Source organism: Chelmon rostratus, chromosome 12, assembly GCF_017976325.1.
Source record: "Chelmon rostratus isolate fCheRos1 chromosome 12, fCheRos1.pri, whole genome shotgun sequence".
Classification (NCBI taxonomy): Eukaryota; Metazoa; Chordata; class Actinopteri; order Chaetodontiformes; family Chaetodontidae; genus Chelmon; species Chelmon rostratus.
Window position 1 is genome coordinate 15,682,519 of NC_055669.1, and position 16,894 is coordinate 15,699,412.

The 16,894-nt window shown below is 40.2% G+C and overlaps 1 protein-coding gene across 1 annotated transcript; it reads left to right on the forward strand.

Moving 5' to 3' along the window:
* Positions 1 to 7,956: 7,956 nt before the first annotated feature.
* wrnip1 (WRN helicase interacting protein 1) lies at positions 7,957 to 16,245 on the forward strand. Its single transcript, XM_041949728.1, has 7 exons — positions 7,957 to 8,598; positions 9,842 to 10,036; positions 10,997 to 11,235; positions 12,857 to 13,077; positions 14,507 to 14,662; positions 15,344 to 15,423; positions 15,561 to 16,245. Exons 1-7 carry the CDS (start codon positions 7,957 to 7,959, stop codon positions 15,840 to 15,842), a joined length of 1,815 nt encoding a protein of 604 aa, XP_041805662.1. The 3' UTR covers positions 15,843 to 16,245.
* Positions 16,246 to 16,894: the final 649 nt, after the last annotated feature.

A 16,894-nucleotide genomic window follows, 5' to 3' on the forward strand; every position in this document is an offset into this window, starting at 1 on the left:
AAGAAAAATGTACTTCTTTGTAAATGTTAAAAATGACAAAAGGTTGCAAGATTCTGTGTTGCAAAACTGTTATTTTGCTGCACATTAAAGGTTAGCATTCACGACTACGGTGGCACTACCACTTCATATCTTGTATTGCTCAGAGGTAGGGAGTCACTTTAAGGTTATCAAACCCTGCAGAGGATATAAACAGACCCTTGGCCTCTGAGGCTTATGACACAAAGCAAATATCAAGTGTATATCACTTACACTTTACAGTGAAACTGAGGCCAAAGAAAGTAACAGCATCATGATCGGTGCCCAAAGTCCTCTCTCACCTTCGTTGCCAAGCACAAGTATGTGCGCTGGCAGCTGGGAAATCACTGCTCTGTCCATCGGTGCATGATTAAAATGTTGTTTAGTTAATGTGACAGCAAAATTATTGGGATGTTTTGGAAGCATTTTCAGCTGCCTGAATGTCCAGAAAGCAAAAAATAAAAGAATTATTCCATGTTTGTGTGTGCCTCCTGGCTGACCTTGTAGTTTGAACACCTCCTGACTTACAGACATCAAGAGTGGAAAAAATGTAAAGGTAAAATGATATTCACCAGAGGGCTTAGCTCCTTGAAATAGTGAAACTTCAAACTTTCAAAGTCATCACATGCATCTTTGTAACTCAAATAATTATTAAAACCTGTTGTTAAGTGTCTTTAAATACATAGAAAACTCTGACTTATTATTGATATGTTTAATTTTAGGACAGATCTGCTATTTTTTTTTATTACTATATGGATATGTAATGTCAAAAAATTGCAAAAAAAAAATGCTCATCACAGTTTCCCAGAGCGCACGCTGATGTCTTATTTTTGTCTGACCAACTCCAAAACCAAAAAGCAGTAAATCCTAACATTTGAGAAGCCAGCACCAAAGAGTATTTTGCTTTCAAACATACCTCAAAAATGATTAATCCATTATTGAAATAATTCCTGCCAATCAACTAATTGTTTAATCGACTCGTTACAGCATTGATAAATTGCTGTTTATTATAGGTCAATTGAGCACCTGATTATAACATGCATAATTATGACAACATCCGAGATCAAGACGTGGCAAAGTAAATGAAGGCCTCAGGGGCATTTTTGCAAGCAAACATCAGTTTGAGGTCTTAAACATTAATTAAAACATAATAAGTTTTATACACCAAACAAAGTAGTTGAGCCAGGTGGATTCGCCTCCTTTGAGTCCACATGAGAGCAAAAAGGCAAAACTTACACTGAAACGCAAACGTGTTTTAATTCATCTTCCTGAACAATCAGTATTTGTTAATTTAGAGGTTATATAATTGCACAACGTGACCTGCACAGTCCCCTTTTATTAGGCTATTTGTCTGGCACCAGGACAAGGTGAACGGTTAAAAATGGAGCACCGCTTCGCTTAACAGAGAACACAATGTCCTGGGAAGCACCGTGGCTGTGTGCTGTGGCTACTGTCCAGTCGCCTCTCCGAGTCTCCACACACTCACCCCACAGCCTGCCAGCTCTGGCTGCGTTTTCTCTCGGAAACTTGTGGGCCTCAACGCGCGTGTCAGCCGTGAAACTTAACTCCTGCTGCTAATGTCTAAGACGCCTCTTCTGTTCTTTCCCCGTCATCTCGTGTTTTCTCCTGGCATGTAAACACATTTTGCTGCTGTGCTTTGATAGCTTTTTGGTTTTGTTTGTATTAGGTTATTAGATACTACACTAAGCTACATCATAACCATTCAACACATTGACCCTCCACATATACATGCATACAAATACGTGTTTGCCTGGTGAGATGTAATAAATGTTATCACATATGAGGTTAATAAGCATCCGACTGCAGAGAGACCGCAGAGGATATGATCTGATGCCTTCTGGAATTACATGCTCAAAAGAACTAAATTATGTGAACCTGCATGTCTCATTCCCTGACTAAGTTTATATTTTGAACAGCAGGTGGCATCCGTGTAAAGGATGAACAATGACACTAGGGAGCTCAAAAGTCAGCGAGCTGATCCCTAACCCGAAATCTTTTGAGCTTGAAACACCAGCTCCTCAGCTATAAAAGCAGTGACGACAAGTTTGCAAAGAAGGAAAAAAGTAAAACTTGTAGAAACTCCTCAAATCGCTCCTGCAGCAAAACCCACTTGTAAAAATGTTATAAAATGTTCAAAAACAATCACAAAAATATCTTAGAGCCCCCAATAACATGTTTAGTTCAGTTTTGTCTGACCAATGGTTAAAAACCCAAAAGTTTACTACTATAGAGGACTAAGAAAATCAGCAAATATCCACATCTAGGAAGCAGGAATCTGTGCATTTTTGTCACCTGTTATATTTCAGCTGACTGATTAACTGAGTCATTGTTTGAGCTCAATATCACTGAGTTCCACAAAGATTAAGCATTTATATTAAAATAATGTATTTTTAAGGATGACATTTCAAACCACTGCACTACTTCCTATTCGGCATAAGTAATCTCTCTTGTATTTGAGAAATACTTTCAAACAGTGCCTCTACTTGAGGACGGTATTCCCAGACGCACTATTATTATCAGTATGGAAATGTAAGAAGCGCTTTACATTGAGGATGTCAAAGGGTATTAAAGGTTAGTGGCAGAATGCAAAGAAAGCTTAGTCACATACTCGTGGATCGACTACAGTAAATGTCAGTGTGGATCTCATACATGCCAAGAGAGGAATGGAAACACGAGACAGTGAGAGCGCTTCACCTTGCCTCTGAGGCAAACTATCACAGCATTACTGGTAACTACAGTGTGTGTGTATTTATACAGATGGGCAGGGTATATTCATATGTGTACCTCAGAATAAAGAAGCATTATACAATGTGAAACAGGTAAAGTGATGTGATGATTGAGTCAAATGGTTTGATGGAAAAAAGAGCAAGCAGAACAGAAATCCTACAGCAAATATCAGGCAAACTGAGATAAGCTGGTGAGGGTAATGAAATGCTGTAAATCAGTGAACAGAAGCAGGTCAGGTTGTTTTTTCCATATCACTGTTGTGAAAGTTTGAATCAATAGATGGCAGCAAAGGCTAGATTTCCAAGCTGTGATTCACCACCTTGAAACAGCGCAGCGTGCCTGTCAGGCTCTACCAATAGAGCTCATTGTATCTTCACATGCTGGTTCTGACTTCTGACTTAATTGCCAGGATAATGCACAAATAAAATGTGCTTTAAAGACAACGTAGATGGTTTAATGTGCAGGTAATAAAAGTAAGTGCTTACAGGCTCCTAGACAAAACACAAATATAAGCAGACAAGAAATCAGAGTAAATTATATGCAATGTAGTGTGTCCATTGCTGCATATGAAAATGTCTAACCGCTATAACAGAAAAAGAATACATTGTACCTGTCATATAGACCTAATTAAGTACAGAAATGTACTACGATTAACAGCTGTTAACAATAAACAGACATGAAGCTTCTGTGCTGTTTGTTTGTTGTCTGAGGTTAATTTAATTACAACACTATGATCACAGAGGAAACCCATCAGCCTCCAGAATTGTCCCTCTCATAAGTGGCTGAGAGTCGACCCTGCGTGAAACTTGATTCGATACAACACAGCAGCGCCGTGCCTCTGCTCCCTGCTGGCACCTCATATCTTGTGTTTAATAGAGCTTGTGGGCTGGATATCGACCACAGAATTCAAAGCCTTGCCGTGCCTCAGTTATAAATCATGTGTTTGAGGCCAACTGTGCATCACAGCCTCTTCCAGGGGAAACTAAGAATAACATCAATAAGAATAAACAGAATGAATAAAGTGGAAGCTGTCTCCAGTGTCCAGTTTTACATGCTGTGACTGATTTTGCAACTCTAGGTGCTTCTTAAAGCATAAACTAAAAGGAAAATAACTGCAAATGCAGAACGAAAAAGAGAAGAAGAGTCTTTGAAATGACTCAGCCTAATTGGACGTTCCTTTGAGGACAGTGAGATTATCAAGTAAGGGAGGTTATGAAATGTTCCAACACCTGCTGCCATTGGCTCTGAAGACTGTCCAAAAACGTTGACAGGATCTATAATATTTGTAACTGATCAAGGCATTCGGTTCAAAGGCGATCAAGAAGGCGTGTTTCAGTGAAAAAGCAAACTGGTGTGACAATAAATTGTCATCTCCTGCAGTATACACCACATTCCTGTTTGTCTGATGCACAGGTGTAGAACAATTATACTGTATGTTAATGCCAACGTGATCCAAAGATGGTTTCTTCTAGAAACTTCACCTTGTGAGGCAGCCTGGCCATGATAGACCTGACATCTTCTGCCTGTGTTAACAAACCTGAACTTAGGTTCTGTATTCTCTCAGTCGGACTCGTGACAATAGAATGACAGTGGATTTTCAATGGAACAGATGAGAATGCAATTTTACTGTCCTCGAAGGTAGAAAACTGTCTTCAAAACATCCGGCAGTTCTTTCACTGACAACATGAAAGACAGCTTTTGGAGTTCTTGGTCCATAAACATTACATTATCAACAACTACCACTGCAGCAAGGTTAATAGTTATGTTCTTTTAGAGAACAACAATGTGTCAGTGTCCCTCGGCTGATGTTTGAGTATTAGTCAACACGTCACAAAGCCCTACATGTACCTGAATGGCAGGTGGAGTAGATGCTCTGTGCCTCCTCCTGTAGCAGAGTACATCGCACAGCCTGCGCCAGACGTAGGAGGCGACCAGACACATGCTGTTGACTAGCCAAATGTCCCAGCCTGTGGCAAAGTTCTCCATGGCTTTAACTTTGCTCCCCATGCGTCTTCTATAGCCTTGATTTTCCTATCTTTAACTACAAGGACCTCTCAGAGCTTAGGGTGAATCTCAAGTGCTGAGGTAGAAGAGATGACAGCTCCTTCCCGGGGTATGGACCGCCCCAAACGTTAATACTACGCTATCCTCCATAGCCTCTGTTAATTCAGTCAACGGCCCACTCCCAATCAGCACTTGGAGCCAAAGGACGGGCAGTTTGTCCTCATGACAAAGGAGTGACAGGTGCCAGCAAAGGGTGTCTGATAGACGAGCTCTCTGTCACTTTATTTAATCCTCCCATCTCCTCTAGAGAGCATTCTCCTCTCAGAATCTGAATCTGAATGAATTATAAGACACAGTCCACGAAAGCATAATTAATCTTCAGCACAGTACTGGCATTGAAAACTGAGAGAATTGTGATAGGGGCTCTAGTCTTCCTGTCAACACACACACTTGGATGCAGTGTAAATAAATAGCCTGTGCTATTGAATTACTGCTCCAAATGTCACACTGACTATCACATGGGTGCTTACACTCAACGGTCTCAACTGAGGCCACTTCATATAAACCTATATAGTTTGAACCATCAATCATAGCATGTTGTGTGAATAGAAATAGAACAGCGTTATTGAATGCCAATACAAATTATTTAATAAATGAGGGATGGTATCTCTGAAGACTTTTAGCTCAACCACATAATCCATATTGAGCAACAATGACACTTTGGGCGTGAAAGCCACACGGCCGCAAAGCCAAGAATGCATCATCTGGCTGACAGCAGCCAATCACAGCTATGTACGGCATGTTGGGAACTCTCTCCGGCCTCCTCTGGCTTCACCGCCGGCTCTGCCAAATACAATAATGAGCTCACTTCTGGATGGGAGCTGTGGTCTCACTGCTCAAATGAATGCCTTGCCTGCAATGGAGGGGAAAAAAATAGCAAAACTGGTCTTTGATTACTTACAATGTCTCAGTTTGCTTTATAGTAGATTACTGAAGTTACAACTGCAACATGTGATTAATTGAATTCCAGACTACATGCTTTACACTATGTTTGGCAGAATATTATTGATTAAATTCACATAGTCAGAGCCCTTGACCTTTGTCACTTATGTAGTGTGCTGAGTCAGCGAGCCACATCATGGTGTCATACTTTGCCACTTTATATTCTGGTAAATATAATGTTGTTTGTTTTTGACTGTTAAGGTAAAACTTCATGAAGTCATTGCTAAAAGTACCTGTAAATGCTGTCTCAAATCAGCATTTTCACTATATAGAGAGCAGGAGCAGCAGTGTAGTTTCTACTGAAAATTACTGTCACAGCATTCCTCTTATTTAAAAACATGACTTTTACCACCCTCTGCTGGTGCTCCTGCAGCCTAAAAAGGCTGATTTAAAAAGGCAAAACATGGATTTCATGGGTTGCATTGATACCTCTGGTTCAAACTTCATCTCCCAGAAGCAGCGCATGGTTTTCACCTTCTCCAAGTCGGGGAATAAGGCCAGCTTGGTCATGTTTCTGCTGTTGGCACACTGGTGAACTGAATTCAACTTGGCCATTCTCCCTGAGGGAGACACTTGGCAGCCAGCCCTTTCCTTCTGAGCTCTCTCTCCGTCTTCCCGGCCTGGTTGACCCCTCAGGTGAGTTTCTCTTGGCAGGGTCTTTTATCTGAGCAGAGAAGGGGGGGAGGCAGAGAAAGGCTACAGTAAAGCTCATAAGAAAAGCATCAAAGCAGCATAAAATCAGTTCAGTTTAATATTGTATGTCTGTTGCATTTGTAGTGTAGAGACCCTTGAGGCTCTTACATGCTAATTAAGTAGTTAATTAAGTGATGCCAACAGATATATAGCCACAGCCCCTGATTAATCCGAAATTGGCCTTAAAATAAAGCAAGGGGTGTGTTGGTGGACACAGATGAAAAAGCCTAAAATGGTTCATGCAAATGATAATATTGTTAAATAGAGTAAATTAATTAAGCAGAACAACAAAGTTAATGGAAAATCAAATTGAAATGCAAATGAAACTTCCTATTTGGTAAAGTAATTTATTTCTTTTGTCTTTTAATATTTATACATCTCATTTTAACGTGACCTATTTTTCAATTAATTAAAGTATACATTTATAAAGTCTTATCAGAGCTGTTCTATTGCTCAATCGCAAAGGACATATTTAACCCTTTAGCGTATTGCTCCCTTTCCTCACACTGTCAGTGAAATGTGTGCAGTTTTCCTATGCTGTAGTTAACTATACCCAGGTTTGCTGTGTGGGACTTGTATTAAACACATTAATGTAAGAATAGGCAGCAACTAAGCACAAAAGTGACACAATCAATTTCTTGAAACTGGATTTTGATACAGGGCCCTCCTCAAGACATGGCAACAAGATTAGGTAATGAAGACATATCCATAATAAGGACTCAGTGATTTCAATCAATACTACAAGTCCCGTTTTCAAATAAATTAAAGTTGGCAAACTAGCGAAAAACAGTTAGTCTCTGATGGTTCGGGCCCAGGGACTGTTGCCCAATTTGCCCAATTGATAACCCAGCCATGCCAATCACGTGTAGTGAATTGCTTAAAAATGAGCTTTATTATTTAGTTAAATAGTTCGTTCGCAAGGTGTTTCATTAATTTCCGTTTTTATCTCTCAATAAATTTCAATTAACGTACTTCAATATAGCCTCATCATCTGAAAAAGAAAACCTGTGTCCTCCACGGCCAAAACAACTGCGAGAGACTTGCTGCATTCAAGTACTACAGCCTGTAGGAAAAAACAACTTCCCAGGACTCAGCTTAAAGTTTTGAGAAAAGTGTGACAGTTGCATTTCAGTTGCGATATTTGCCAAGTTTACAATCCCAACAGTTTAACCAGAAACAAATCAACTCAAATTTCTGACGATCCATCTTTATCCTTGTGTTTGCCCCGAAAACATAAACTGGGCCACAAATGCCCTAATGTCGGACCGTCCCATCAGCACTTGAATGCACACAAACCGTGAAACGACAGGAAGTTCAATTTAAAAAAAATAATACTAACAATATAATCTTAGAGGAAATGTAATATTAAGCGAGTAAAAGAGGAAAGTCGTATCAGGGCGTAACTTTAAGGCAAAAAAAAAACTTTTCAACCACCAATCTCCAAAACGGTGTTTGGTCACGTGATGAAAGGTCAAACGTTTCGCGGGAATCAAGATGGCGAACGAGATGACATCTACGGTACCAGAGTCAGTGCAGTGTCCCGTTTGTTTTAAAGACTTGAAACCTGCCGCAATTAACAGACACCTCGACGTGTGTCTGCTGAAAATCGATACCGACAGCAGTCCGTCGACAACAGACGAAAGCGAACCTCCATTAAAGAAATCTCGCATTAGTGCGGGCGCTGCACCACCCAGCCCCAGTGTCAAACCCACGGCCAGCTCCTCCTCCATGGCCGCTACGCCGTCTAATGCGGTATTTTCTCTGTTTCAGACCAACAAGGGTAAAGTTTCAGTTCAGAATGAACGGGGTGGGTTATTTTCAAGCAAACAACCTGCTGGCACTGCTGTCAACAAGGGCACTAAACGCAATTTGCCCAGCGAGGAAGAACCGGGACCGGCAGGTACAGCGAGCCAGCCCTCTGGATCCAGCGGACAGACTTTGAAGACAGCCAAGGATTCGTCGCCACGGACACTGCTAACGATAGACAAGCCTTTGGCGGACATAATGAGACCAAACACACTGGAGGAATACTTTGGTCAGAGTAAAGTTGTAGGCCAGCAAACACTTTTCCGGTCACTTTTGGAGTCCCAGGAAATACCATCTATAATCCTGTGGGGACCGCCGGGATGCGGAAAGGTGGGGGTAACATCTACTCCTTCTTCCTCATGAAAAAAACCTACAGTCTATGAATATGCAGTTTTTCATATCAGAAGAACACGTCTCCCAATAAGTCAGCTGTCGGCGTGAGTTCACTGGAGTTTAAACACAACAAGCTCTCTGCTGCACCGCGATTGGCTCCCCAACTGTGATGTCACAAAATCCTGCTTGTACATGCAGATGTTCAACTGTAGCATTTAGGACTCTAAGTAATAAAATTTAATCAGTTAATCTGCTGATTATTGAATTGATAAATAAATAGGTAGATAATAAATAAGTTGTTGTTTTAAAAGTGTCCGTCCCAATTTCCCATTGGCGCTTTTTAAAGTGATTAAATAAACAATAATTTATAATTATATAAAACAGAAAAGAGTGACTGTTTGGTGTTTTTTTCTTGATAAATTACCTCAACAATGAATTAGGGATCAGCACTATAGCTAGAACAAGCAACTCCTATAACCGGTAGTATTCAGGCTATGGTGGCAGTAGTCATAGCTCCAAGCATCAAAAAATGACAAAAGATGAGAAGCATTCTTTCCACAAACAACATCCCTCAATAGTTTGCATACCTTATTGTTTCCTGTTTTTTTGTTTTATTGTTCAACTAAAACTTAAGGTGCTGCTTTTTCTGTAGTATCTTCTATCCTTCTCTCTGTTGCACTTGATAAAGAGAGCGCTGAAACTTTAGGAGCATGTTGAAAAGGTAGTTATTACTTCCGCAGCTGCCAGGTTGGTGCTTGTATCTGTTGTTTGTCAGACCTGAACACAGCATGTTAATGACTTCCTGAGTATGCCAAGCTACTAGGGTGGATTGTCATACAGCAGCTTGCCATACTTAGACTTTGTCAACATGCTTTAGTAACACTTGACCTCTTTTAACTCCCTCTGTCAGTTGTCTTACTGTGTTCAAGTTACACAATTGAAGGGTTATTTTTGGAGCTTGTTATAGAGATTTACAGTGCAGATGAAATTTGTCAGGCTCTCAAAGGAAGGTGCATTATGTGACCAGGGAACGACCAGGTCACATAATGCCAGAGATTAAAGATGCCATTTAGATGATGAGAATCATAAACATACCCCACATTGTTAAGGAAATGTTTTCACATTGTTTTTGTAGGTGCAAGGTGATGTTGGTGTTAGGGTTTGCTTCTGGGCCCACGATGGTACTACAAGGCATTGCATATGTCATAATCAAATGACTTTGTGTTTTGTCATCTTTCAGACCACTCTAGCTCACATAATTGCTAGCACCAGTAAGAAGAAGGGAACCGCTCGTTTTGTCCCTCTGTCTGCCACCAGCGCGTCCACCAATGACGTCCGTGAGGTGATCAAGCAGGCGCAGAATGAGCTCCGACTGTGCAAACGAAAGACCATCCTGTTCATTGATGAAATTCACCGCTTCAACAAATCCCAACAGGTGGAGTGTTGAGAGGGAAACATGTGCTCTAGTCAGTGTTTGAACTGTAAGACGCAACTCCAAAAATCCAGTCTGTGTTTGAATTAACTGTTGAGGCAGAATGACAATGTCTTTCATCAATGTCTGTGTCAAATAGGTTTGCCATTTTGGGAAATATGCTCTTTTAAAGAACACTGATACCACTCTCATGTCTGTCAGTTATGATATGAATAACTGACAGACAGTATGAGGTACAGTACAGACAATATGAAGCAACAGCCAGGAGGTGGTTAGCTCAGCTTAGCATACAGACTGGAGGCCAGGGGAAACAGCTAGCCTGGCCTGTTAAAGTGTAAAAATGACAGTTTGTGGTTATAAAGAGGATTATGTGCTGAACTGCTAAGATTATCATGTTTTACGATTGCTATTCCTTTTCCAAACCACTTTTGACATTTCTTTGCAGTAATAACAGTATACCCTGTAGCTTAACCTATTAGTCTGTTACATGAGTGTGTTCACTCAAAATAAACACTCAGTTCATCCCGGCTTAAACGATACCCACCACCTCCTTTGTTTGATTCTTGGAAAACATTATTGTTTGTGACACAGTAGAAGCAGTAATAGACTAACTTGCAGACAAGTAATTGTTTTTATTTAAATTTTTAAATTAATCCTGAGTAGCGCTAATTGTTCTAGGAAACTGTTGGCTGTAGAAAACAATTTTTAGACTTTGTGACTTGTGCTCCATGACTGGAAATCCCTCTGTCAGCTAGCAGAGGCTCAGTCTGGCTTAATGAGCTGTTAAGAATCAAAGCATGAAAAATCTAGCTAAGTAATGCTAGGGTTGACCAATTAAGCATTATAGTAGTCAAACAAGTACTTACTCTTGATAGTTTGTCATGTCAGAGGTGGTCATTATCCTCCCTTGTTTGCTTTGCTCTCAACCTTTCCTTCTCATTACGTGTGTGTGTGTATCTGTAGGACACCTTCCTTCCTCACGTAGAGTGCGGGACAGTAACTCTGATCGGGGCAACAACAGAAAATCCGTCCTTCCAGGTGAATGCTGCCCTGCTGAGCAGGTGCAGGGTGCTGGTTCTGGAGAAGCTGTCTGTGGAGGCGATGGCCTCGATCCTGGACAGGGCCTTGGCCACACTGGGGATCAGAGTCTTGGAACGAGATCCAGCGAATCCCAAAGATCAAGAGCAATCAGATGGGCACGAGTAAGTGCTTCCCCGTGGAGCGAGTCCTCCGTGTCACACATCATGACCGGGTGTCACCCTATAACTCAGAATCCTTTGGTTTGAGTGGGAGGCCTGGTCTCTTCTTCTGCTCCTGGCTTAGTGGGTTCAGTTAGATAATATATGGGAGGAGTGTAGTTGTAGTTGTTGGAGCCGCAGCAATCCCCTCTGCTCTGGTCTGGTCTAATATGTTGACAGAAAAGAATTTGCATATGAGTTGTGGACAATGAGGCAGCTGTTTAATGCTGGCTGTAGATGGTATGTGATGATGAACTCCAGAGATACAATCAAATATTCGTGTCAGATGTGTTGTTTGGGATACACTGAAACACATGGCGAGATTAAAGGGTTAGCCAGCTAACTTGCGGTTTGAACCAGAAAGAATCTGGCTCACTTTTATCTTGGCTAAATCACCATGGTAACCTATGCTACACCGCTCAACTACTTAGGAGCAGTTTTCATTTCAAAGGAACTGATGAAAACGTATTTAAAAACTCACCTTCTACCCTGTCAGCTCTCTAGAAAAAATGATTCAACATTCCTACAGGACCTAAGAACAAGAGCTCAATTTACAATTAACTAATAAGTAATAAATAGAATCACTTTGCTCTCAGTTATTATTGTATTGGAGTAATGTAAGACACTGAAGGAAGGAAAGCAAATGCATGCTTTTTTTAATGGACCAATGGTTTAAACTGAAATATTATCAATCAGTTTCCAAAATAATTGCATCAAATGTTTAGTGTCAAAAACACACATTATCATGCACTTTTAGAATGCAATTACAAACGCGTGAGGAATGTAGCTGTGGTCTTAGGCACTATTTAGATTATGAGGGCAGAGTAAATGACAGAAATGCTTCTATGTATAACAGAATACAGTTCAACAGCACCACAAGCTGCAGCCTCTAACTTTGATGATGGTATGATTCCTCTGCATTAGTTTTAACTGGATATACCTTATGTATTTGCAACTGAGTGAATGTTATTTATACATACTTTTCAATTTGATGACTCAGAATTTCTAGGAAGACACTTTATATTTCTCAAGTCTAATGTACCTTTTCCTACACCCTAACAGTGTTTTCTCTACTTGGGGAATAGTTATTGTTGGGAACAGTGCTGACTATATGTTGTTGTGTTAGCATTATCTTAGACACCAGGGATATTGATGATGCTTTTTGTGCATACTTGAAGAGAGCCATCAGTGGGTCGAATTTTATCACCATTTGAGGGGCTTGACATTCTGAGGAGCTAGAAACAATGGCACCCTCCAGAGGGCATGTCAGCAAGACAGTTTGAGAGAAGGTTGATAAGAAGTCGTTGGCAAGGACGACTGATGTGTTTGGTGGATTTCTAGTAATCCTGGTTATCGGAGTTTGCATCCTTTAAACAAATTCTTTCTCAGGTGTGATTTAATGTAGCTGTCATCTCATTGTCAGACTAAAATGAGCAGAAATACTGAACATTAATATTTGTGGTGAAACGCATGCTATCTTTGTTCATTTGTATTTCTTATGTATGGCTTCCTTGCAAAAAAAGCACTATATGTAAAAGTGTGAATACTGATACACTATATCTGATATATGTTACTGTTTTCTTAGGCCAAAGATTTTCATTGAACAGAAAGCTCTGGACTCCATAGCCTACCTTTGTGATGGTGACGCAAGAGTGGGGCTCAATAGTCTGCAGCTGGCTGTTCAGGCTCAGGTGAACTTGGCCCGGGTCAACTCGTTAGGGCAAGATGGTTCTCAGGAAATACTGGTGAAGGAGGAGCACATCAAGGAAGGTCTACAGAGATCCCATATCCTCTATGATAAAGCTGGTAAGAACAGATGGACTTATTTTGGCTATGTTGCAGTTTTTACTATAACTAAGTAACCCCTGTGAACCACAGTGATCTGAAAGGTGCCTTTTGCAACTTCAGGGCGCCCTAGATTTACCAAAGCACCCAGTATCTTCTAATATTTGTAGTAATTTTATATCAAAATGTATTGCTCAAATCCTTACTTTGCTTTTTGTGTCAATTATGGGACACATCAGTAGTTTTTATCAGAGTTTTTTAAAAGTTGTGTTATGTTTTTTTAAAGAATAAAGAATTCAACTTTATTCCTGCCTTAGAAATCTTTATCTTTAGGAACTACCTCATTGTACATAAAATTACAGTCTCAATAAGCTAAACTTCACATCAGGAACGCCTAATGTTCTCACATTGCACAGGCTTGTTCAGGATGCACCTGAAAGTTTTAAGTGAGCGGTAGTCTGCAATTTGGAAAATGTGGAAATGCTTCAGATTGGAGGACATTGCCCATACAAAACAGATTCAAAGCGTGTTTTGGGATTATAAAAGGGGGTGTGTCAGACAGTTCACGACAGCGTTCTCCACATTAACACCTTGCTGCGTATTTTACAAATCCACGTCGTTAAATCCTCTCAGCAGTCTCAGTGCCGTCAATATCTTCACTTTAAATAACATCTGAATACCTCGAGGTTTTGAGCTTCACAGCTCTATCATATTACCTCCCAGAAGCTGGCAGGGCTTTCGTATGAATGATTGAATGATAAGAGAGGGAAAAACTCAACCAAGCACATAACCTGGAGTTGTTTATAGCTGTACTCACAGTTGCTTAGGAGTGCCCTGTGTTTTTTTTTTGTGTGCATATGTGTGGGGATATTACAGTACACACATTTCAGTTGAGCCCCTATATCCTTACAGAATTATATATTAAACTTTGCCTCTGCTGAAGATTGGTGTGCTGTTTATCCATAAAACTAGAGAGTTTATTTGGTATTGTCTTAATTAAAAAACTAGCTAATGTACACAACCATGTTTATTTACTCTTTCTCTAGTTGCAGGAACTGCATACTGTAGTTTCAGCACTCCAGTCATTTACACTTCACCCTACCCCTCTCCCTGAGTGTCCATGGATAACTCACCCCTTCAGCCTGTCTGAAACTTCATCAGTGCTCCACACTGTCCTGTTACATAACACATCAGCTGTCCCAGAAGATTGAGATTTACTGTTCCGGGCTTCACCATGTGATGAAACTGTCCCTCAGCTTTACAAATGACAATAATGGAGATAATAATAATATTGGAGACAGTATTCTTCCCTTCTTTACAGCTTTACGTGGTCTGATCATTTTTTGTTCCTTTGTCTTTAAGTGTTTATTCAGAACATTGTGAAGGTTTGGTTGATGAAATGTCACCTGAAGAATGATGTCTGATAGTGTGTGTTTCTGTGTGTTTGAAGGTGAAGAGCATTATAACTGTATCTCAGCGTTTCATAAGTCGATGAGAGGCTCGGATGAGAATGCGTCCCTGTACTGGATGGGCCGCATGCTGGAGGGCGGTGAGGATCCCCTCTATGTGGCTCGCAGAATGGTCCGCTTTGCCAGCGAGGATGTGGGTAAGTGCGATGATAGCTAAAAAGACTAAATCCCAGCTCATAACTAAAGGAACTCTTTGTTAGAGCTGCAGCAACTAATCAATTGTCAGCTATGAATTAACCTGCAACTATTTTGATAGTTGATTAATCAGTTTGAGTAATTTCTTTCTGTTGTTCTATCAATTTATTTTGAATTCCTCTTATTCTGTTCAGATGCATTTAGATTTGTGTAGTTTTATTATATGTATCATAGAGGTATTCATTATGCATAATGCACTTGTTACAACACATTCTGATTTACAGTAAAGACACTTTTTAACAACACTGTTGTTTTAATAGTGTTGTTGTTATTAAAAGCTGTGAATGATTTAATAGTGATTGTTGTGCAGGATTTTCTCACTCAACAGTTCTGTTTTGTTGTGAGCGAGAAAAGAATCACTTTCTTTAAATATCCTGGTGAACCTGAAGACTTCAGATACTTTCTGACTGGCCAGTTGCTTGTTAAGATGCCATTACAACCATTATATGGGAATATTATATGGATCAAGTGCAGCTTGCACTGTTTTATTACAGGAAAGAAAATATTGACTCAGCTGAAATGCATACAGAGAAATGAGAAAGAGAAGGTTTTGAGCAAGAAAAAGTATCTCTTAATGCAGCTTGATTGGATGGCCTCCGTCTCTTCTCTTGTGTTTCTCTCAGGTATGGCAGATCCTGCTGCTCTTCCTCAGGCTGTGGCGGCCTTCCAAGCCTGTCACTTCATTGGGATGCCTGAGTGTGAGGTAGGCTTACCTGACCAGTCGGTGATGCTTTTGAGTCTTCAGTTGAAACAACCTAATTTTCAGTCAGTGCTGCAATAGCTTTTGTCCCAGTGGCTTCACCTCCATCGCTCTCCTTTCTTTCATCTGCCACTCAACAGGTGATCCTGGCTCAGTGTGCTGTCTATCTGGCACGAGCACCCAAATCTGTGGAGATTTACATGGCCTATGCTAATGTGAAGGCCTGTTTGAGGAACCACAAAGGCCCCTTACCTCCTGTTCCCCTGCACCTACGCAATGCCCCCACCAGACTGATGAAACAATTGGGCTACGCTAAGGGCTATAAGTACAACCCAGCCTTCAGTGGCCCTGTAGAGCAGGAGTACTTACCTGAGGAGCTGCAGGGAATGGACTTCTTCACCTTTACGCCTTCAGACCCATGAGGATCTGTTGTAATGACTGACACGGTTCGCTTTAATAGGTTAAAAACCAAGGCGGCTGAATGAAAACAATGTTGGTAAATGATCAGTTGTTGACATCTAATGTAGCTGCTGATCCAAATTCAGACCTACAGTTAGGAGTCAGTCAACCATCATGTTGTGTTCAATCTTATCTACAATTTCACTTTTAATCTGTTGTTTTTGCATACTTTGAAGGATACACAAACCATATAAAGTTAATTTACTTCAAGATATGTCCTTAATCGTTTCAGATAAATCACAATAACAGTAAATACTCTAGATATACATATGAATACGTATATGCTGGTTTATCTTTGTCCATTTTTACATTGTTTAAACTGATTCACATGTTTCTTTTTGTTATCTGTATATATTTACATGAAATACAACACAAATATAATATGAAAGTGTCTTCATGCAGTTTATTGTTCAGTCACTTCGTTTGTGGAACCCTCTTCAGTTTTGAGCCATGGTTTGAAGAGACAACAAGAATAAGTTTGCACATTTCACAAAAAGCCTATATTTATTATATGTCTTCATGTCAAGTGATTTTGAGTTCTGGTTGCTTGTTGCTATTTACATGGCTTCCATCACCTCACTGATCCAGGGATGAAAGGGCCACATGGGTAAAAACTGTGGGCTTCCGAGGGGTGTTACAGCCCCTGTCTGTCCACAAAACTAGTTCTATGTTTTAATACTGTTTTTCAGGTTTTTAGGCAGGAGGAACTTCGTAATCCTTATAACAGCACTAATGTGCATTTTAAGGGGGCTTTGTTAATGACGTCCATTTGTTAAACATTACGTTGTTTTGTTTGGTATATTCTATACGGTGAATTACAGACAGAGGAATGTCATGCATCCCTTAAAATCATATCTTGCATTTAAGGCGTTTTAAGGGTTTTTGTTTTTGCACTTTGAGAACTTAATATAATGAAATAGCTTAATATGCCATATATTTCTACTTATGGAACTGAAAAAATACTGCATATTACTGTGTAAATTCAATGATGAAGATGAATGTACGCCACTTATTT

What these genes read in the sequence shown, in the direction of transcription:
- wrnip1 (XM_041949728.1), top strand. Translation starts at nt 7,957, where the DNA reads ATGGCGAACGAGATGACATCTACGGTACCAGAGTCAGTGCAGTGTCCC. An exon ending in GACCGCCGGGATGCGGAAAG is followed by an intron (nt 8,599 to 9,841) that starts GTGGGGGTAACA and finishes GTCATCTTTCAG; the next exon opens with ACCACTCTAGCTCACATAAT. An exon ending in TATCCTCTATGATAAAGCTG is followed by an intron (nt 13,078 to 14,506) that starts GTAAGAACAGAT and finishes GTGTGTTTGAAG; the next exon opens with GTGAAGAGCATTATAACTGT.